The sequence below is a fragment of the Hyperolius riggenbachi genome, chromosome 3 (assembly GCF_040937935.1).
Source record: "Hyperolius riggenbachi isolate aHypRig1 chromosome 3, aHypRig1.pri, whole genome shotgun sequence".
Lineage (NCBI taxonomy): Eukaryota > Metazoa > Chordata > Amphibia > Anura > Hyperoliidae > Hyperolius > Hyperolius riggenbachi.
In genome coordinates this window covers 13,831,690-13,855,169 of record NC_090648.1, presented here as the reverse complement: position 1 = coordinate 13,855,169, position 23,480 = coordinate 13,831,690, and the positions used below count along the sequence as shown (strand labels likewise).

General features: G+C 49.8%; 2 protein-coding genes across 2 annotated transcripts in view; one reads left to right on the top strand and one right to left on the bottom strand.

The window, feature by feature from the left end:
- The window catches only part of NYAP1 (neuronal tyrosine phosphorylated phosphoinositide-3-kinase adaptor 1), a 218,979-nt gene extending 206,501 nt beyond the window's left edge, over nt 1-12,478 (bottom strand). Inside the window, exon 1 of the mRNA XM_068273880.1 lies at nt 12,434-12,478. The gene's annotated coding sequence lies outside the window, so the exon portion shown is untranslated. The remainder of the gene's footprint in view (nt 1-12,433) is intronic.
- The window catches only part of LOC137562492 (TSC22 domain family protein 4-like), an 88,639-nt gene extending 65,572 nt beyond the window's left edge, over nt 1-23,067 (top strand). Inside the window, exons 4-5 of the mRNA XM_068273884.1 lie at nt 13,616-13,667; nt 16,839-23,067. Coding sequence (XP_068129985.1) covers nt 13,616-13,667; nt 16,839-17,027 — 241 coding nt within the window. The 3' untranslated portion in view covers nt 17,028-23,067. The remainder of the gene's footprint in view (nt 1-13,615; nt 13,668-16,838) is intronic.
- Nucleotides 23,068-23,480: the final 413 nt, after the last annotated feature.

The window sequence follows — 23,480 nt, the reverse complement described above, 5'->3', positions numbered from 1 at the left end:
CAGCCTAGCGATCCAGTAGCGGTTACCCTCACGTCAGCCTAGCGATCCAGTAGCGGTTACCCTCACTTCAGCCTAGCGATCCAGTAGCGGTTACCCTCACGTCAGCCTAGCGATCCAGTAGCGGTTACCCTCACGTCAGCCTAGCGATTCAGTAGCGGTTACCCTCACGTCAGCCTAGCGATCCAGTAGCGGTTACCCTCACGTCAGCCTAGCGATTCAGTAGCGGTTACCCTCACGTCAGCCTAGCGATCCAGTAGAGGTTACCCTCACGTCAGCCTAGCGATCCAGTAGCGGTTACCCTCACTTCAGCCTAGCGATCCAGTAGTGGTTACCCTCACTTCAGCCTAGCGATCCAGTAGCGGTTACCCTCACGTCAGCCTAGCGATTCAGTAGCGGTTACCCTCACTTCAGCCTAGCGATCCAGTAGCGGTTACCCTCACTTCAGCCTAGCGATCCAGTAGCGGTTACCCTCACTTCAGCCTAGCGATCCAGTAGCGGTTACCCTCACTTCAGCCTAGCGATCCAGTAGCGGTTACCCTCACTTCAGCCTAGCGATCCAGTAGCGGTTACCCTCACGTCAGCCTAGCGATCCCGTAGCGGTTACCCTCACGTCAGCCTAGCGATCCCGTAGCGGTTACCCTCACGTCAGCCTAACGATCCAGTAGCGGTTACCCTCACGTCAGCCTAGCGATCCAGTAGCGGTTACCCTCACGTCAGCCTAGCGATCCAGTAGCGGTTACCCTCACTTCAGCCTAGCGATTCAGTAGCGGTTACCCTCACTTCAGCCTAGCGATCCAGTAGCGGTTACCCTCACTTCAGCCTAGCGATCCAGTAGCGGTTACCCTCACTTCAGCCTAGCGATCCAGTAGCGGTTACCCTCACTTCAGCCTAGCGATCCAGTAGCGGTTACCCTAACTTCAGCCTAGCGATCCAGTAGCGGTTACCCTCACGTCAGCCTAGCGATCCAGTAGCGGTTACCCTCACGTCAGCCTAGCGATCCTGTAGCGGTTACCCTCACGTCAGCCTAGCGATCCAGTAGCGGTTACCCTCACGTCAGCCTAGCGATCCAGTAGCGGTTACCCTAACTTCAGCCTAGCGATCCAGTAGCGGTTACCCTAACTTCAGCCTAGCGATCCAGTAGCGGTTACCCTAACTTCAGCCTAGCGATCCAGTAGCGGTTACCCTCACTTCAGCCTAGCGATCCAGTAGCGGTTACCCTAACTTCAGCCTAGCGATCCAGTAGCGGTTACCCTCACTTTAGCCTAGCGATCCAGTAGCGGTTACCCTAACTTCAGCCTAGCGATCCAGTAGCGGTTACCCTCACTTCAGCCTAGCGATCCAGTAGCGGTTACCCTCACGTCAGCCTAGCGATCCAGTAGCGGTTACCCTCACTTCAGCCTAGCGATCCAGTAGCGGTTACCCTCACGTCAGCCTAGCGATCCAGTAGCGGTTACCCTCACTTCAGCCTAGCGATCCAGTAGCGGTTACCCTCACGTCAGCCTAGCGATCCCGTAGCGGTTACCCTCACGTCAGCCTAGCGATCCAGTAGCGGTTACCCTCACTTCAGCCTAGCGATCCAGTAGCGGTTACCCTCACGTCAGCCTAGCGATCCAGTAGCGGTTACCCTCACTTCAGCCTAGCGATCCAGTAGCGGTTACCCTCACGTCAGCCTAGCGATCCAGTAGCGGTTACCCTAACTTCAGCCTAGCGATCCAGTAGCGGTTACCCTCACGTCAGCCTAGCGATCCAGTAGCGGTTACCCTAACTTCAGCCTAGCGATCCAGTAGCGGTTACCCTCACGTCAGCCTAGCGATCCAGTAGCGGTTACCCTCACTTCAGCCTAGCGATCCAGTAGCCGTTACCCTCACTTCAGCCTAGCGATCCAGTAGCGGTTACCCTCACGTCAGCCTAGCGATCCAGTAGCGGTTACCCTCACGTCAGCCTAGCGATCCAGTAGCGGTTACCCTCACTTCAGCCTAGCGATCCAGTAGCGGTTACCCTCACTTCAGCCTAGCGATCCAGTAGCGGTTACCCTAACTTCAGCCTAGCGATCCAGTAGCGGTTACCCTCACGTCAGCCTAGCGATCCAGTAGCGGTTACCCTCACTTCAGCCTAGCGATCCAGTAGCGGTTACCCTCACTTCAGCCTAGCGATCCAGTAGCGGTTACCCTCACTTCAGCCTAGCGATCCAGTAGCGGTTACCCTCACTTCAGCCTAGCGATCCAGTAGCGGTTACCCTCACGTCAGCCTAGCGATCCAGTAGCGGTTACCCTCACGTCAGCCTAGCGATCCAGTAGCGGTTACCCTCACGTCAGCCTAGCGATCCAGTAGCGGTTACCCTCACGTCAGCCTAGCGATCCAGTAGCGGTTACCCTCACTTCAGCCTAGCGATCCAGTAGCGGTTACCCTAACTTCAGCCTAGCGATCCAGTAGCGGTTACCCTAACTTCAGCCTAGCGACCAGTAGCGGTTACCCTCACTTCAGCCTAGCGATCCAGTAGCGGTTACCCTCACGTCAGCCTAGCGATCCAGTAGCGGTTACCCTCACTTCAGCCTAGCGATCCAGTAGCGGTTACCCTCACTTTAGCCTAGCGATCCAGTAGCGGTTACCCTAACTTCAGCCTAGCGATCCAGTAGCGGTTACCCTCACTTTAGCCTAGCGATCCAGTAGCGGTTACCCTCACTTTAGCCTAGCGATCCAGTAGCGGTTACCCTAACTGCAGCCTAGCGATCCAGTAGCGGTTACTCTCACGTCAGCCTAGCGATCCAGTAGCGGTTACCCTCACTTCAGCCTAGCGATCCAGTAGCGGTTACCCTAACTTCAGCCTAGCGATCCAGTAGCGGTTACCCTCACGTCAGCCTAGCGATCCAGTAGCGGTTACCCTAACTTCAGCCTAGCGATCCAGTAGCGGTTACCCTCATGTCAGCCTAGCGATCCAGTAGCGGTTACCCTAACTTCAGCCTAGCGATCCAGTAGCGGTTACCCTCACATCAGCCTAGCGATCCAGTAGCGGTTACCCTCACTTCAGCCTAGCGATCCAGTAGCGGTTACCCTCACGTCAGCCTAGCGATCCAGTAGCGGTTACCCTCACTTCAGCCTAGCGATCCAGTAGCCGTTACCCTCACTTCAGCCTAGCGATCCAGTAGCGGTTACCCTCACGTCAGCCTAGCGATCCAGTAGCGGTTACCCTCACGTCAGCCTAGCGATCCAGTAGCGGTTACCCTCACTTCAGCCTAGCGATCCAGTAGCGGTTACCCTCACTTCAGCCTAGCGATCCAGTAGCGGTTACCCTAACTTCAGCCTAGCGATCCAGTAGCGGTTACCCTCACGTCAGCCTAGCGATCCAGTAGCGGTTACCCTCACTTCAGCCTAGCGATCCAGTAGCGGTTACCCTCACTTCAGCCTAGCGATCCAGTAGCGGTTACCCTCACTTCAGCCTAGCGATCCAGTAGCGGTTACCCTCACTTCAGCCTAGCGATCCAGTAGCGGTTACCCTCACGTCAGCCTAGCGATCCAGTAGCGGTTACCCTCACGTCAGCCTAGCGATCCAGTAGCGGTTACCCTCACGTCAGCCTAGCGATCCAGTAGCGGTTACCCTCACGTCAGCCTAGCGATCCAGTAGCGGTTACCCTCACTTCAGCCTAGCGATCCAGTAGCGGTTACCCTAACTTCAGCCTAGCGATCCAGTAGCGGTTACCCTAACTTCAGCCTAGCGACCAGTAGCGGTTACCCTCACTTCAGCCTAGCGATCCAGTAGCGGTTACCCTCACGTCAGCCTAGCGATCCAGTAGCGGTTACCCTCACTTCAGCCTAGCGATCCAGTAGCGGTTACCCTCACTTTAGCCTAGCGATCCAGTAGCGGTTACCCTAACTTCAGCCTAGCGATCCAGTAGCGGTTACCCTCACTTTAGCCTAGCGATCCAGTAGCGGTTACCCTCACTTTAGCCTAGCGATCCAGTAGCGGTTACCCTAACTGCAGCCTAGCGATCCAGTAGCGGTTACTCTCACGTCAGCCTAGCGATCCAGTAGCGGTTACCCTCACTTCAGCCTAGCGATCCAGTAGCGGTTACCCTAACTTCAGCCTAGCGATCCAGTAGCGGTTACCCTCACGTCAGCCTAGCGATCCAGTAGCGGTTACCCTAACTTCAGCCTAGCGATCCAGTAGCGGTTACCCTCATGTCAGCCTAGCGATCCAGTAGCGGTTACCCTAACTTCAGCCTAGCGATCCAGTAGCGGTTACCCTCACATCAGCCTAGCGATCCAGTAGCGGTTACCCTCACTTCAGCCTAGCGATCCAGTAGCGGTTACCCTCACTTCAGCCTAGCGATCCAGTAGCGGTTACCCTCACGTCAGCCTAGCGATCCAGTAGCGGTTACCCTCACGTCAGCCTAGCGATCCAGTAGTGGTTACCCTCACTTCAGCCTAGCGATCCAGTAGCGGTTACCCTCACTTCAGCCTAGCGATCCAGTAGCGGTTACCCTAACTTCAGCCTAGCGATCCAGTAGCGGTTACCCTCACGTCAGCCTAGCGATCCAGTAGCGGTTACCCTAACTTCAGCCTAGCGATCCAGTAGCGGTTACCCTCACTTCAGCCTAGCGATCCAGTAGCGGTTACCCTCACTTCAGCCTAGCGATCCAGTAGCGGTTACCCTCACTTCAGCCTAGCGATCCAGTAGCGGTTACCCTCACGTCAGCCTAGCGATCCAGTAGCGGTTACCCTCACGTCAGCCTAGCGATCCAGTAGCGGTTACCCTCACGTCAGCCTAGCGATCCAGTAGCGGTTACCCTCACGTCAGCCTAGCGATCCAGTAGCGGTTACCCTCACTTCAGCCTAGCGATCCAGTAGCGGTTACCCTAACTTCAGCCTAGCGATCCAGTAGCGGTTACCCTAACTTCAGCCTAGCGATCCAGTAGCGGTTACCCTCACTTCAGCCTAGCGATCCAGTAGCGGTTACCCTCACGTCAGCCTAGCGATCCAGTAGCGGTTACCCTCACTTCAGCCTAGCGATCCAGTAGCGGTTACCCTCACTTTAGCCTAGCGATCCAGTAGCGGTTACCCTAACTTCAGCCTAGCGATCCAGTAGCGGTTACCCTCACTTTAGCCTAGCGATCCAGTAGCGGTTACCCTCACTTTAGCCTAGCGATCCAGTAGCGGTTACCCTAACTGCAGCCTAGCGATCCAGTAGCGGTTACCCTCACGTCAGCCTAGCGATCCAGTAGCGGTTACCCTCACTTCAGCCTAGCGATCCAGTAGCGGTTACCCTCACTTCAGCCTAGCGATCCAGTAGCGGTTACCCTCACGTCAGCCTAGCGATCCAGTAGCGGTTACCCTAACTTCAGCCTAGCGATCCAGTAGCGGTTACCCTCACGTCAGCCTAGCGATCCAGTAGCGGTTACCCTCACTTCAGCCTAGCGATCCAGTAGCGGTTACCCTAACTTCAGCCTAGCGATCCAGTAGCGGTTACCCTAACTTCAGCCTAGCGATCCAGTAGCGGTTACCCTCACGTCAGCCTAGCGATCCAGTAGCGGTTACCCTCACGTCAGCCTAGCGATCCAGTAGCGGTTACCCTTACGTCAGCCTAGCGATCCAGTAGCGGTTACCCTCACGTCAGCCTAGCGATCCAGTAGCGGTTACCCTCACGTCAGCCTAGCGATCCAGTAGTGGTTACCCTCACTTCAGCCTAGCGATCCAGTAGCGGTTACCCTCACTTCAGCCTAGCGATCCAGTAGCGGTTACCCTCACGTCAGCCTAGCGATCCAGTAGTGGTTACCCTAACGTCAGCCTAGCGATCCAGTAGTGGTTACCCTCACTTCAGCCTAGCGATCCAGTAGTGGTTACCCTCACTTCAGCCTAGCGATCCAGTAGCGGTTACCCTCACTTCAGCCTAGCGATCCAGTAGCGGTTACCCTCACGTCAGCCTAGCGATCCAGTAGTGGTTACCCTAACGTCAGCCTAGCGATCCAGTAGTGGTTACCCTCACTTCAGCCTAGCGATCCAGTAGCGGTTACCCTCACGTCAGCCTAGCGATCCAGTAGCGGTTACCCTCACTTCAGCCTAGCGATCCAGTAGTGGTTACCCTCACGTCAGCCTAGCGATCCAGTAGCGGTTACCCTCACGTCAGCCTAGCGATCCAGTAGCGGTTACCCTCACTTCAGCCTAGCGATCCAGTAGTGGTTACCCTCACGTCAGCCTAGCGATCCAGTAGCGGTTACCCTCACTTCAGCCTAGCGATCCAGTAGCGGTTACCCTCACGTCAGCCTAGCGATCCAGTAGTGGTTACCCTCACTTCAGCCTAGCGATCCAGTAGCAGTTACCCTAACTTCAGCCTAGCGATCCAGTAGCGGTTACCCTCACGTCAGCCTAGCGATCCAGTAGCGGTTACCCTAACTTCAGCCTAGCGATCCAGTAGCGGTTACCCTAACTTCAGCCTAGCGATCCAGTAGCGGTTACCCTCACGTCAGCCTAGCGATCCAGTAGCGGTTACCCTCACTTCAGCCTAGCGATCCAGTAGCGGTTACCCTCACTTCAGCCTAGCGATCCAGTAGCGGTTACCCTCACGTCAGCCTAGCGATCCAGTAGCGGTTGCCCTCACGTCAGCCTAGCAATCCAGTAGCGGTTACCCTCACTTCAGCCTAGCGATCCAGTAGCAGTTACCCTAACTTCAGCCTAGCGATCCAGTAGTGGTTACCCTCACGTCAGCCTAGCGATCCAGTAGCGGTTACCCTCACGTCAGCCTAGCGATCCAGTAGCGGTTACCCTCACGTCAGCCTAGCGATCCAGTAGCGGTTACCCTCACGTCAGCCTAGCGATCACGTTGCGGTTACCCTCACGTCAGCCTAGCGATCCAGTAGCGGTTACCCTCACTTCAGCCTAGCGATCCAGTAGCGGTTACCCTCACGTCAGCCTAGCGATCCAGTAGCAGTTACCCTCACGTCAGCCTAGCAATCCTGTAGTGTGATATCACTATAGAGGTCACAAGCTGCAACTGTCCAATACAATGGGAGTAAGTGTGATGTATGCAGAGACGGCAAGCCGGAGGGTTCAGCAGCTTTACTCTGGTCCATAGATATGATAAATGTAACTTTGCCTTATTAAAGCAGAAGTTATTTGCAATAATTCGTTACGCTTCAAAGCAAACCTGAAGAGAAAAAAAACTGAATTGTATATGTAGTACGAATAACAAATAGAACATCAGTAGAAAAGAAAAGAGTCTCCTATTTTTATTTTCAGTTATACAGCTTTTATTTATAACACTGCATCATTCTCTGATATTTGTTTAAAAACCACACTCTATATTTTGAACTAGAAAAGAAGACAGAAATAATGACCCTTTGAACTTCCCTGAAGTAAAACCTTATATCAAACAGCCCAAAAACAGTGAAAAAGCTTCAGAAAACAGGACTGTATTGGACCCAAGTGAATAGTTTAGAGAAGCTCTTTTGCATAGATGACAACTGAAGTTTTTTTTTTAACTCCTCCTGTACTGGAAAACAATGAGACTTGTTTCTTTGCTACTAATGTTCCATTTCTTAGCTGCACTACACATACATTTCACAATCTCTCATAAGTTTATTTTCATTTCAGGTTTGCTTTAAGTGAGCAACTGTGGTTTCCCATGATGCATCTCTCTTGAATATGCAAATCATCTCTTTCTGGCCAGGCTGGACATCCAGAGCCGCTGGTGTATTGTGAGCCTGCAGCTTATACATGTTACAGGGTCTCACCAATCCGACATGCATACAGGCTGTTATTGGTTTGCTCTTATTGGTCCTCATCAGTGCATGGCATGGATTGATGTGGCTCTATGGGGTAGGGATGGGACCAGTACTAAGGAACACCCAGACAGCTCACGGTGACCCAGAATCAGTAAGATGGTATAAAAGGTCTAAAAGTACCAAGAAGTTTTCCTTCTAAAAACCGTGACATGCAGACAGGCTGTTTCAGACTTTTGGCCCTCCTTAGTGCATGGTGGGGATTGATATGGCTCTATGGGATAGGGGCTTGGACCAGTATAACAGAGTAATCAAGCAGCTCGGGGTGACCCAAACTACTAGGAATGTACAGGTAGTTTCCGACTTACAAATGCCCAACTTACGAACGACATGGATTCTGTGTTTCCAAGTAAAAAAAAAATTTCAAATTGGACAAAGGGCAGAGGTGACACAGAGGGGGACACTGGGAGCACAGAGGAGGTACAGAGGGCAGAGGTGACACAGAGGGGGACACTGGGGTCACAGAGGTGGTACAGAGGGCAGAGGTGACACAGAGGGGGACACTGGGGTCACAGAGGTGGTACAGAGGGCAGAGGTGACACAGAGGGGGACACTGGGGGCACAGAGGTGGTACAGAGGGCAGAGGTGACACAGAGGGGGACACTGGGGGCACAGAGGAGGTACAGAGGGCAGAGGTGACACAGAGGGGGACACTGGGGCACAGAGGAGGTACAGAGGGCAGAGGTGACACAGAGGGGGACACTGGGGGCACAGAAGAGGTACAGAGGGCAGAGGTGACACAGAGGGGGACACTGGGGGCACAGAGGAGGTACAGAGGGCAGAGGTGACACAGAGGGGGACACTGGGGGCACAGAGGAGGTACAGAGGGCAGAGGTGACACAGAGGGGGACACTGGGGCACAGAGGAGGTACAGAGGGCAGAGGTGACACAGAGGGGGACACTGGGGGCACAGAAGAGGTACAGAGGGCAGAGGTGACACAGAGGGGGACACTGGGGGCACAGAGGAGGTACAGAGGGCAGAGGTGACACAGAGGGGGACACTGGGGGCACAGAGGAGGTACAGAGGGCAGAGGTGACACAGAGGGGGACACTGGGGGCACAGAGGAGGTACAGAGGGCAGAGGTGACACAGAGGGGGACACTGGGGGCACAGAGGAGGTACAGAGGGCAGAGGTGACACAGAGGGGGACACTGGGGGCACAGAGGAGGTACAGAGGGCAGAGGGGGACACTGGGGGCACAGAGGAGGTACAGAGGAAAGAGATGGCACAGAGGGGGACACTGGGGGCACAGAGGAGGTACAGAGGGCAGAGGTGACACAGAGGGGGACACTGGGGGCACAGAGGAGGTACAGAGGAGGTACTGAGGGCAGAGGTGACACAGAGGGGGACACTGGGGGCACAGAGGAGGTACAGAGGGCAGAGGTGACACAGAGGGGGACACTGGGGGCACAGAGGAGGTACAGAGGGCAGAGGTGACACAGAGGGGGACACTGGGGTCACAGAGGTGGTACAGAGGGCAGAGGTGACACAGAGGGGGACACTGGGGGCACAGAGGAGGTACAGAGGGCAGAGGTGACACAGAGGGGGACACTGGGGCACAGAGGAGGTACAGAGGGCAGAGGTGACACAGAGGGGGACACTGGGGGCACAGAGGAGGTACAGAGGGCAGAGGTGACACAGAGGGGGACACTGGGGGCACAGAGGAGGTACAGAGGGCAGAGGTGACACAGAGGGGGACACTGGGGGCACAGAGGAGGTACAGAGGGCAGAGGTGACACAGAGGGGGACACTGGGGGCACAGATGAGGTACAGAGGAAAGAGATGGCACAATGTGCCGACTTAAAGGGACTCCGAGCAGTGCAGAAACTATGGAAAGATGCATATAATTTTAAAGCTCTCTTTCTTCTCTTTCCAATGATTTATAAACGGCCGCCCTACGCCTTTTAGTTTTCGCTATTGCCGCGGTTGCGATTTCAATCGCGAAAATAGAGAAAACTAAAAGGCGTAGGGCGACGATTTAGGTGTTGCCAGAAAGAGGAGAAAGAGAGCTTTAAAATGATATCCATCTTTCCATAGTTACTTGTATTACACAGGGCGACTTTTTCCTAAAGTTAGCAGCTCCATTCAGCAGAATGGAGCTGCTGACACTGGGGAAAGTGTCATCCTGTGTAATACAATGTAACTATGGATATCATTTTAAAGCTCTGTTTCTCCTCTTTCTGACGACACCTAAATCGTCGCCCTACGCCTTTTAGTTTTCTTTATTTTCGCGATTTAAATCGTGGCCGCGGCAATTTCAATCACAAAATAGAGAAAAGTAAAAGGCGTAGGGTGGGGGTTTATATATTAATCGGAAAGAGGAGAAAGAGAGCTTTAAAATGATATATGTATCTTTCCATAGTTACTGCACTGCTCGGAGTCCCTTTAAGAACAGATTCAGGTTAAGAACAAACCTACAGTTGCAGTAGATCCGCCGCCGCTCGCCGTGCCGCGCAGCCCCCCCCCTACCCGACCCCTTGCGCAGCCTGGCCAATCAGTGCCAGGCAGCGCTGAGGGGTGGATCGGGACTCCCTCTGACGTCACGACGTCCATGACGTCGGTGACGTCATCCCGCCTCGTCGCCATGGCGACCGGGGAAGCCCAGCAGGAAATCCCGTTCTGAACGGGATTTCCTGCTTACTCTGATCGCCGAAGGCGATCGGAGTGGGTGGGGGGATGCCGCTGCGCTGCGGCTATCATGTAGCGAGCCCTGGGCTCGCTACATGATTTAAAAAATAAAAAATTTAAAAAAATAGTGCTGCGCCACCTCCTGGGCGATATAATTGTATCGCCCAGAGGGTTAAAGCTGAATTGTGGCAAATACCTTCTGTTTGAAAGGAAATCTGAAGTGAAAATAAACTTATGATATAATGATTTGTATGTAGTACAGCTAAGAAATAAAACATTAGGAGCACAGATATGAGTCTAAAGGGGCCCATACACTGGTCAAGCCGTCGATCGATCGATCAGAAATCGATACTTTTAAACCTATCGATCAATTGATTTACAGCCGACTGCAATAGATTTGGTCTATCGGACAGGATGGAAATCAGCAGATGGACGGCCCATAGAGTTGCATTGGATCTAATGGTCCAATAATGTATTATTTCCAATAGATTTCTAATAGATTTTATTCTGAAATCTATTGGAAATCTGTCCCTAGTGTGCGGCACACATCAGATTCCTGTCAGATTCCACTTGACAGGCATCTGACAGAAATCTATCCGATGGTCGAATCTGCTGCAAATCTATCAGTGTCTGGCCACCTTAATATTGTTTCCAGTACAGGAAGAGTTAAGAAACTCCAGTTGTTATCTATGCATAAGATATGATCTCTCCGACTTTCAAAGTCGCAGAGAGCTCTGTCTTCTGAAGCTTATTATCTCAAATGTGTGTCACTGTATTTTCTTTTTTTCTGTGAAGGAAAGTTCAAAAGGTCATTAGCCTGCTCTGTGAAGTCATTTAGAATGCTGAGTGTGTTGTGGGAACTGCAAATATTAGAGAATGATGCAATGTTAGAAAAAAAAACTATATAACTGAAAATAAAAATATGAAACTAGGGGCTTGATTCACAAAAGGGTGCTAAGCAGTTAGCACGCCCAAAAGCTTTTATTGATCGCGCGCAAAATTTAGCGCTGCGCGGTGCGTGCGAAACGGCGCATCGGGTGCGACTAAACGGCACACCTGGTGCCCCTAAAATGTCGCACCGGGTGCGCCCGAAACGTCGCACCATGCGCCGTTTCGGGCGCACCCGGTGCGACGGTCTAGGGGCACCAGGTGCCACGGTCTAGGGGCACCAGGTGCCACGGTCTAGGGGCACCAGGTGCCACGGTCTCGGGGCACCAGGTGCCACGGTCTCGGGGCACCAGGTGCCACGGTCTCGGGGCACCAGGTGCCACGGTCCCGGGGCACCAGGTGCCACGGTCCAGGGGCACCAGGTGCCACGGTCCAGGGGCACCAGGTGCCACGGTCCAGGGGCACCAGGTGCCACGGTCCAGGGGCACCAGGTGCCACGGTCCAGGGGCACCAGGTGCCACGGTCCAGGGGCACCAGGTGCCACGGTCTAGGGGCACCAGGTGCGACGCTTCGCGCGCACCGCACAGCTTACTAACAGCGCGCAAAACTTTGCGCATCCTAAGGGGCTTTAGGCGTACTAAGGGGTTTTTAGGCCTGCTAACTAAGTTAGCACCCTTTTGTGAATCAAGCCCTAGTTTCTTTGCTACTAATGTTCTAGTAATTATCCATACTACACTACCAATTCATTATATCATACGTTTTTTCGCTTCAGTGTCTCTTTAAAGTGTACCAGAGATGAATATTGTCCTACCATTAATACTTATTTGGGGCTTCCTCCAGCCCCCTCTGGTCCCCCGCTGGACGGCCTGGTACATTGGCTCAGTCGCCTTTTCGGCACAGAACGCCTCGGCCACGGTAGCACATGTGCAATGAAGAGCAACTGAGCCAATGTACCAGGCCGTCCAGCGGGGGACCAGAATGGCTCGGGAAGATGGCGAGGGGCCGAACGGCCTGAAGGGGGCTGGAGGAAAACCCAGGCAGTGACGCTCTTACAGTTAGCACAAGTCCGTAGCTACTCGGAATATAAATGTTAATGAAGAGCTGATTAATCGGCTGTGACCACGGGTGATGGGGGGTTAACTTACCCAGAAGTCCGCAGTATCCTCTGCATTCCATCCCTTCACATGCCAAGTGTTGGCCACATTCCACCACTCACTATAGCACTTCCTACTTCAAGCCATCGCCTCAGGTTTCCTAAGAAGGCAAAATTACTTTTAGCTTTGCTTTTTAGTAAGCGGGCTTTTTGGTCTCTTTTAGCCCCTTATACTTATACTCCCCTAGAGGTTCTGGGTCACTATGAGCTGTCTGGGTATTACATAGTTATGATAAAGCACTCTGCAGGGGTTATACGGTCCAATGAGATCTGTGGGGAATAGGCCTGAACGATTTTAGAAAAAAATTGAATTGAGCGATTTCTGTCCGAAATTACGATTTCGATTCGATTCACGATTTCCATCAAATCAAGCTTTGTTCTCCCTCTGTGCCTGTTCTCTGTGTCCCCCTGTCTCTTTGTGCCTCTTTTATGCCTCCTCTGGGCCTTTCTCTTGCCCCCTTTGTGTCTTTGTGCCTGCTCCTGTGTGTGTCTCTGTCTGTGCCCACTCTGTGTCTCTCTGTGCCTCCTCTGTCTCCTAAGCTGCATCAGTTCTGGACATAGCTTCCAGCACGAGTCCAGCAAAGCCCGTCTATCCACTTCTCCTCCTGCAGGCTCTAATGCACAGCATACTTCCTGTATGTCATGTGACCTACAGGAACCCGCAATTTTCCCAAGCACAAGAGCTGGCAGGCGGAGATAGAGGACGGGCAGCGTTGGACTCGTACGGAAGGTATGTCCAACGCTGCTGGTCGCATGCGCCAGGACTTTGGGGAAGTTTGAAGCCACTTCTTCAAACTTCCCCCATGTGGAAATTACATGATTGCAATAATTGACGCTTTGACGATTCCCGAAATTGTGATCACGATTTCGGTTTGAATTCGATTTATCTTTCAGGCCTAGTGGGGGGGAAGCTGTGTGTCTTGTTTGGTGACCAGACATGGCTGTACTGATAATATGGACAGTTCAGGTCATTAGGAGGAGCTCACAGCAGACAGTCATTCTATGGACGCATTGTGAGTGAGTCCTGGCTTCAGAAATGTGTCTCAGGAATGTGAGGTGCGGAATTCACATTCATGCACAAAACTCAAAGGCCAAAACACAACAAGAGGCATCTGTCCTACCAGTGACACCCCCAGTGACACCCTGATGCTAACTCTGCTTCCTCCCTCCACAGTGCAACCAACAGCAACATGGGCGCCATCGACAACAAGATCGAACAAGCCATGGTAAGTGTCTGAAACCCTAAAAGACCTGACCTGACATACACCTCCAGTGATGGCCGTGTCTGGGAGAACTCACGGAGAAGCATGTGATTTGTCTGATCAGCTGATAGATTTGCAGAGCTCTGATTTGCTGTGATCGCATCCTGCTGTATCACATGATCAAGACTAGCAAATCAGAGGCTTATGGTGCCCATATATAAGACTATGTATCAGACGATATACAATATATGGGCAGATCAACCAAGAGACAGATCTCTCTCTGACTGAATCTGATTAGAGAGAGATCTGGCAGCTGCCCACACACCGCAGGCCGATTCCCGATCAATTATATGCTGAAATCGATTCGGAATCAACCTTGTGACGCCACATCCGCCACCTCGCTGGCCCGACGTTGTCCCCCCTAATGGTCAATCTACCCCCCTCCCCCTGGTGCCCTATACCAGGGCTTTTTAACCTGTGGTACGCGTACCACCAGTGGTACTTTGCTGTTGGCCAGGTGGTACACCTCAGGTTTGCCTGCCACTTGTCCTGGTCCCATCTTGCCTCCACAAAGTTTAGCTCCCCCACGCTCGCTCCTCACTATGCTGCCCTGCGACATACTTCAGACCTCAGATCAGTGGTGAAGAGACAGCCAGGTGAATGGTGCATAGTGTCAGTCGGGTTACTGCTGATCTGAGGTCTGAACTATTCTGCAGGGCAGCACAGCGAGGACCTCGGGAGCCAAAGATGTCTCCCCATTCCTCCACAGTAGAGGGAATCCAGTGATAGGACACCCAAAGATCTCCTTATCAGCACACCCGCATACGCAGTAGCAGCTCTTCGCTTGAATTCTGGTGGAAACAGCCGAGCCTGATCAGGTCCACTCTACTGCGCAGGCACACGGGTGGTACTTGTACATTTTCAGGTGATAAAAGTGGTACAATTAGTGAAAAGATTGAAAATCCCTGCCCTATACATTACCTGTCCGTGTCCACCGAGTCCTCCAGGATGGGTCCTTCATCCACAGATGCGTTCCCGTGATTGTCGGATTAACGTGTGTGTGTGTGTGACATCACATACACTTCAACTTGTAACGTGGGCGATTGTATGGACGAAGGACAGATCCTGGAGCCAGCGGCGGACACAGACAGGTAATATATAGGACACGGGGCGGGGGGCAGCACATTGACCATTAGAGGGGACAGTGTTGGGGGTTTTGTTGCTTGACCCGATATCGATGCACCATCTGTCCAACTGGACCTGCCCTATAGGTACAAAAATATTAAAAGAATGGTCTCTTTGTCATATATAACATCGAATCTGTAAAACTAAAGAGACAATCCTGTGTGTGGACTGCTCTGTATATAAAATCTGTCTGCTGTGATCGCAGAGAAAATTGCACTAGACAAATGGCCAGGGGGGGTCTTCGCGGATCCCCCATTACTCCTGCGGTCTGTTGGTGTGTGGTGTAGCTTTCCCCCAGACACTCAGGTGCAATTACTCATGAGATACCGATATAAGGCAAATTATACATTCACAGCGCAATCATATCTGTGCAGTCTCACTGCCCCAGTGTACACCATACAATTTTTTGTCCGATTCGATTCATTGATTCAATTCGATTCAATCCGAAATGTCCGATCGGGATTCGATTCAATTTGCCATTGTTTTGCAATGGCAAATTGAATCGAATCGAATGTCGATCAGACATGTTGGATTGAATCGAATCGAGTCAATGAATCAAATCCAATCGGTCAAAAAATTGTATGGTGTAGATGGGGCTTAAAGCTAAGCCTGCCAGCAGACTCTCATGGGGGTATCTCAAACAAACGTACACACTTATGGGGTGCTCATATTATATTACAGCGCTACCACACACACATACAATCCCTCCACCAGTTTCAACCCGAAAGGCTTCATCAGCAGGTGTTATAACAGTGCTGTGGCATATATACAACATATACAATCCGCCCCACCAGCTGGACAACAGATATATCTCCAAGTCAGAGCACGACCCGATATCACTCGCCATTACAGCTGCGCCCCCGACCGACCACAATGGCTAACATCTTGCAGTCCGACCGATTAATGCAACCAATTTCAGCCCGAAATTGATTGTATCGTCGATCGGACAAGCACTTGGCAGCGCCTGATGAATGGCCAGCTGTAGATATCTATCACCTGACCAAACTGATGACATGCTTCTTCATGACTTCTCCTAGACAGGACCATCACTAATCAGAGACTTACATATCCATCACCTGACCAAACTGATCACATGCTTCTCCATGACTTCTCCTATACAGGACCATCACTAATCAGAGACTTACATATCTATCACCTGACCACACTGATCACATGCTTCTCCATGACTTCTCCTAGACACAACCATCACTAATCAGAGACTTACATATCCATCACCTGACCAAACTGATGACATGCTTCTTCATGACTTCTCCTAGACAGGACCATCACTAATCAGAGACTTACATATCCATCACCTGACCAAACTGATCACATGCTTCTCCATGACTTCTCCTATACAGGACCATCACTAATCAGAGACTTACATATCTATCACCTGACCACACTGATCACATGCTTCTCCGTGACATCTCCTAGACAGGACCATCACTAATCAGAGACTTACATATCCATCACCTGACCAAACTGATCACATGCTTCTCCGTGACATCTCCTAGACAGGACCATCACTAATCAGAGACTTACATATCCATCACCTGACCAAACTGATCACATGCTTCTCCATGACATCTCCTAGACAGGACCATCACTAATCAGAGACTTACATACCCATCGCCTGACCAAACTGATCACATGCTTCTCCATGACTTCTCCTACACAGGACCATCACTAATCAGAGACTTACATATCCTTCACCTGACCAAACTGATCACATGCTTCTCCATGACATCTCCTAGACAGGACCATCACTAATCAGAGACTTACATACCCATCGCCTGACCAAACTGATCACATGCTTCTCCATGACTTCTCCTAGACATGACCATCACTAATCAGAGACTTACATATCCATCACCTGACCAAACTGATCACATGCTTCTCCATGACTTCTTCTAGACACAACCATAACTGGTCACCTCCATCCCGTCCTCTATGTCGTCTCTATCTTTATACTCTCTTGGCTAACAGTAACAAGTATCTTTCTGCCAGGACTTAGTGAAAACACATCTTCTTTTCGCGGTTCGAGAGGAAGTTGAGGCTTTAAAGGAACAGATTAAGGAACTTTCAGAGCGGAACTCCCTGTTGGAACGAGAGAATGGCCTCTTAAGGACTCTGGCTACACAACAGCAGCTGTCTGACATAACCTCCCGCGTGCAGGCGTCCAGGAAAGGCGTATGAACGCAAGACCAGCGGCTGACTCACACACTCTGGTTATCCAATGGCACCAAGCTGGAATCTAAAAGGGGAGGGACTTAGTAACGCACCCCAGCCAATGAAATACAGAGGAAAGCACCGATCCCTCCATGTTCCCGCCTCCTGGGGGGAGGGAAAAGGGGGGGCTCAGGCAATAACTGTGCAAACTATCGCGATAACTGTTTGGACTTCATGCACATAAACACTGTCAGTAGGAATATACTGATCATCTTGACTGTCAGGAAATCAGCCATTCAATAGTCATCACTGTTACTTGGATTCCAGCCTGTCAGGGCCTCTGGGCTAGAGATGAGGGAACTAGCAGAAGCCTTTTTTGCTGTTTAGTTTCTCAGTGTGCGCTGTTGTCTTGATGAAGTGAGCTAAGAGCTCACGAAACACATTGTTCAAGGACTTGATACATTTTGTCTGTATGAGAGAAAGCCACTAACACCGCTGTGTAATATTCTCATTATTTTATTTTTTGCCTCTGAAACTCTCATTAGTTTTATTTCTCCCAGTTCATTTTGAGGCTTGGTGCTCTATCACTTTAAAAGACTCATTTTACTATAGTATGCGTTTTGCTCTTTGGAAAGAGGCAACGGTCAGAAAACAAGTGTGGCTATCATGATCGTCCCCCCATAACAAGTGTAGCCACAAACACGCCTGATCTGGAGGATGGTCCTCTGTACCGGGGGAAGGGGAGGCAGTGTTCACTCCAAGCTCTTGTAGCTGGGTGCTCCACCCGGCTAATTTTGGTGACCACCCGGCTGTCATCAGCTCACCTCCCAATCCTCCACCTATGCTATAAGCAGAGTTGTGCCGACCCTGCATAGCGCCATCGCTCCCCACCCAGCTACAATTTCATGCCACCCGGCTGTCATCAGCTCGCCTCCCAATCCTCCACCTATGCTATAAGCAGAGTTGTGCCGACCCTGCATAGCGCCATCGCTCCCCACCCAGCTACAATTTCATGCCACCCGGCTGGGAAACATTTCTGGGGAGAACGTTGGGAAGGGTAGAAGCTCTGGTCCCCTCTGCAATCGCAGGGGCTGCTTCCGGCTAGTTGCACCCCTGGAATCAGCCCTTAGTCTCTCTGGTTAGTTTTTATTGCTGACTTCCTGTCCCTGAGACCACCTGCCTTCATATTACAGCCAGAAAGCTCTACGGGGGTCACTGAGACAGGAAGTGGAGGAAAATCTCTCCAACAATCCCATAGTACCGGTAATTTAAAAAAGCAAAACAAAGTATCTCAAAAGTTTATAAACGTAACATCTTTTTCTGGACTTGGGTCTTAAGAGTTGTTTATTAGATTTGTATTGGTTCCAACTCGAGTCCTGTTCTGTATTTCAAATATGAAAAGGCTAAGCCAATCAGAGCGTGAGAAGCTGCTGCGGTTCCCTCATCTCTGCTCAGTGTCGCCATCTTCTCCTGGCTAAAGGAAGTGAAGCATGAACGACTGTCATGTGATATTCTGTGACAGGCTGCAATCCCGTGACAGTCAGTAACACACAAAATGGCTTTCCTGTGACAGTCGCTGGATCCACTTTAAAGGGCACCTGTAATTAAAAGGTAGGAGGCTTTGAATTAAAGTCAGTGTTCAGTCTCCATTGCAGTTCACACTCATTATAACGCGTGCATTATGCAACACGCACGGTGTGAACATGGCCTTAGGCTGGATTCAATGGACATGGGGCATAGACTTTAATACACAGCCTGCATGCAGCGAGCTAGAATAACGCGATCAGTGACAATGCAGTACTGTGAACAGACCCATAGCATTGTATGGGCAGTGAGTTCACATTCAGAATTATTCTGCAACCCAACTGACGCACTGTGAACAGGGCCTTAGCATTTTTAAGATGCTAAATGGCAATGGACACTGCTGCACCTAACTCCTTCACACCCTAACCTCCCAGTGCTGTCATGGTAACCAGAGACAGTTTAAAGTGGGCCTGAACTCTTGTGAAGAACAGGAGGGGAAACATAGAGAAATGCACCCTGTATGTATTTAGAGAGTTTAGCCTGTCTAATTCCCCTCACCTGTGACGAATCACAAGTGTAATTTGATCTCTCGGCTGTGTCAGCTCAGGAATCTCCTCTGCCATGGCAGAGTAACTAATTTGTAAACACAGGATCTTAACCCTATGTCTGCTTCCATGAAAGCAGGAAACAGACACACTGCAGATTTATTGCAGGATTTGTATCAGCTGCAACAAAGAAATGTTTTTTTTTCTTTAAAGGTTCATATGCTGTTGCTTATCTTTTGGAGCAGAGAGGAAGTTATGAGTTCAGGTCCGCTTTAAGGTTTATTGGGGCCCAGGCAAGGTAGCAAGTTTGACTCCACCTACCTATCACATGTCTTTTCTGGTAAGGTGAGGGGGTAGAAGAGATCAGAAGTGCCACAAAAGCCCCTGGACATCCACCGGGCCCTAGGCACTTGCCTAGGTTACCTATTGGATGATCAGGCATTGACTGGACTAGAACAGTCCTTCTTAAACTTGATGCTTTAGAAATGCACTAAAATGCTCATAAGGGGATTTTACTGAGAGAACCACCTTCCCTTACTATACAGGTGCTCTTTAAACAGATGAACAGATACAATTAAGGTATTAGACACTGTATGAAATGGACGTTGGGAGGCAGGAAGTGAGAGGTCCGCCCTCCTGCCTGTCCGTACACTGCCGCAGCTTTCCTGCTGCCGCACCACAATGTGCACTTTCAGCTTACAAGCGCAAAATAGATGCAATGTAATGATGGGTTGAAGGGAACAGTATAACAAGGGATTGATAACGGTACACTAGGCTTACTAATAGTGGGCTTCTCTGCCCTGGCTTACACTCCATAATGTCTCTTTGGGCTCGGCCATGCTTCCTAACAGTCGCCGATGGAAATCCTGGAGGACTCGGGATCCACCCTAGTTTTTTATATAATCTCCGCCCACATGACCACCATGTTTGCCATCTCCGGTGATCCTTAACATTTCCGATGGTAATTCTCTGGCTTTTTGGACTCTGAAAAGGGCCTACTGGTCTACTTTGCTCATGGTTTACTGGCTGCTCAATAGGTGATGCCTACACAGGGGACAATGTTATTGGAGATTACACTGACCAGTAGGTCAGGGCTGAACACACACTATGTGGACTATTCTCGGTAGGCCAACAGATGATGCCTATACAGGGCACTGGCGATCACACTAATCTGTAGTTCAGGGTTGACCACCCACCACATGGACTATTTTTTGTAGGCCAATAGTTAATGCCTACACATGGAACAAAGGCCTTGGAGGCCACACTAACCTGTTTGTCAGGGCTGACACTCCACCAAGTGTACTATTCTTGATAGACCAATACGTAATGCCTATACAGAGTACATCGGCACTGGAGATCACGCTAACCTGTAGGTCAGGGCTGACCACCCACCATGTGGACTATCCTTTGCAGGCCAATAAGTGATGCCTGCACAGGAAACAACTGCACTGGAGGGCACACAAACCTGTAGGTTAGGGAAGACCACCTACATGTGGACTGTTCTTGGTAGGCCAATAGGTGATGCCTATACATGGGACAATGGCACTGGAGGTCACAACAACTTGCAGGTCAGGGTTGACTACTCACTATGTAGAGTAAACTGTTCTTCTTAGGTGCACCAGACCAGAAGAAACTCCAGGTTCCTATAATAAATGAAAATAATAGGAATAAGAAGTCATATTAAAACAAGATAGGCATGTAGTAGCTCAAAAATGTATAGTCCAAAAGATTATTCTTAATACTACTGTATTATGGACAAAAGTATGGAGTCACCCTCTGGTGTGGCTTGGCTATAGGTTAGCAGGCTGGAAGTCCTCTTGTACAGAGTATTCCGAGAATCCAGGGTCCCCATAGGAACAAAGAAAGCAGTTTGAAGGAACCTCGAAGGCTTAAGCAAACCACAACTCCTGGACTTTGCTTCACTTAGGGTTGGGTTCACCTCAAACTAGGAACTGATTTTACTGTAACACTGGACACGTCAGTGCCAACAAGATGGCTTGCTTGAGGTGATGTATATTTTATTTTTTGCACTTTAGTTGCTACTTTTAGAAAAAAAAACAGTTAAGGATGACAGGGTAATGAAAATGTACTGTATATTATGAGTGTAATTAACCATTTCTAAAAATATTGGCACCTTACAACTAGAAACATTTCTTGGGATGAATTTCCCAAAATTTACCACAACTGGTCACCATGGTGATAATTTCACCCATTTCCAAGGTAATCTATATTGCAAATCTTTTCAGACCTGAACCAATCTCTCCCAGCATACCTCAGGGCCTGATGTACTCAGAGAGCTCTAGAAATGTCTGGCGATGTACCTAATGGCGCAGTATGTTCACTGGGGATCTCATCGGTGCTCCAGTGACCCTGAACTAGATGTTGTGAAAACTGCTTGCTGGGGTTTTCCGTGCAACGGCAGACCACTAATTCATACATCAGCAACCTGTACTATTATCTGATATAACAAGTATGAGGATGGCAAATTCCAGTCTACAGCAGAGGTCTCTCGCTACCAGCCCCTTTGTATGGGTGCGGGAGTCGGTACATCTTGTGAGGGGCATCCCACTGCCATTAACTTCTTTTCACACTTAAAGGATACCTGAGGTGACATGTGACATGATGAGATAGACATGTGTATGTACAGTGCCTAGCACACAAATAACTAGGCTGTGTTCCTTTTTTTTTCTTTCTCTGGCTGACTCACACAGGAAGTGACTACAGTGTGACCCTCACTGATAAGAAATTCCCCTTTTCATCTCTTTCTTGCTCTCTGACGCCATTTTCTGCTAGGAAAGCTAATGTTTTATAGTTGGAATTTCTTATCAGTGAGGGTCACACTGTAGTCACTTCCTGTCTGAGTCAGGACTGAGTCAGCCACTCACATACCTGATATTTAACTCCTTCAGACAGAGAAAGAAAAAAAGGAGCACAGCATAGTTATTTGTGTGCAAGGCACTGTACATACACGTCTATCTCATCGTGTCACATGTCACCTTGGTTATTTTTTAATGTTTTCCATGTTTTAGTACCATGCCAGATACACTTTTTAAGCACCTTAGAAAGTTCTTGCTCAGCTATTAAGTAAATGATAACCTCAGGTGGCCGGTGAGATCTGCTCGTTACCAACCCCTATGTCGGAGTACGGGAGCCAATATAGCTTGGGAGAGGGACCCCCACGCCATTTTTAAAGTTATTTTTTCTTTTAACGTTTTCCTCAGTGCAAAAGTAATCTGACAAAGGAGCTCACCTTTCCCTTTTCAGTCATCTGCTAAATATAAATAAATGGCTGAAGTCACGAAAGATATCGAGATATGGGAAGGTGACAGAGTTTCATAATTGCCCACAATCAACTGCAACACTTACATGAAATAGATGGAAAATGTGCAGCCACATACAGCTGTTTGGGGGATAATAAAAACAGATAAGTGACTATGAATCTGTTCCAGTAAATGTGTGTTTGAGGGAGCAGACACTGCCCCTCCCACTACACTACAAAACGTTGCAGTCTCACGGGTTCCCCCCACCTAGTTCTCTTCAGAGCTGCCTTGGAAGTCAGCAAACAAAATTGTAAGGCCATCTATTATACCGCGATAGAGGTTGTATAATGTGCCCCAAAAACGCATTTGCGCTTTTTTTCACACTGAAAGTAGCGTTGTCAGTTCCCCTTTCAGATAAGCATTTTATTTTGAAAAGTTGTTATGGGTATTATTTTATTATTGGTGATTAAGGGCGATCAGTGGTATGCAGGTAATACGCAGATTTCGATTTGGTATAAATTAAGCATAACATTTGCATCAACTAGGAGTGATTACCATCTGACTGACTATCCCTATTAGTGATTTATATTTTGTAAACATCCGCTAGGGGGCGGCCATTATATCCCGAGCCTTCGCGTCCATCCTGCGCTGTGAGAAAGCATGGTCATGAATAAAATAAAATGTTTATATCAATGTAACTGTACTGATAAAATAAATAAACTATTTTTCTACTAGTTACACCACAGTTTCCTTGTTTTTACTTTTGACAAAATTCCTCTACAAGAAACATCCTAGGGTTCGATCTCCTTAAAGAGGAACTTCAGCCTAAACAAACATACTATCATTAGGTTACATTGGTTGTGTTAATTAAAATAGATAGGCAATATAATCTCTTACCCACCCTGTTTTAAAGCGGACCCAAATTAAAAAATTTGAGAAATAAAATCTGTTTTCTAAATTATAATATTAAATAGCAGCCTTTTTTCAGCTGCATGATGACAAATATAAAATATTTTACATTTATTGGAGGAACCCCTCCCTTCCTTTCATATTGCCGGGACAGAATCCGGCAGACTGGTGGAGTAGGAGGTGTCCGGCAAAAGGAGGAATTGCTAATGGCTGCCACCTGTGTAACCCTAGTTATGAAAAGA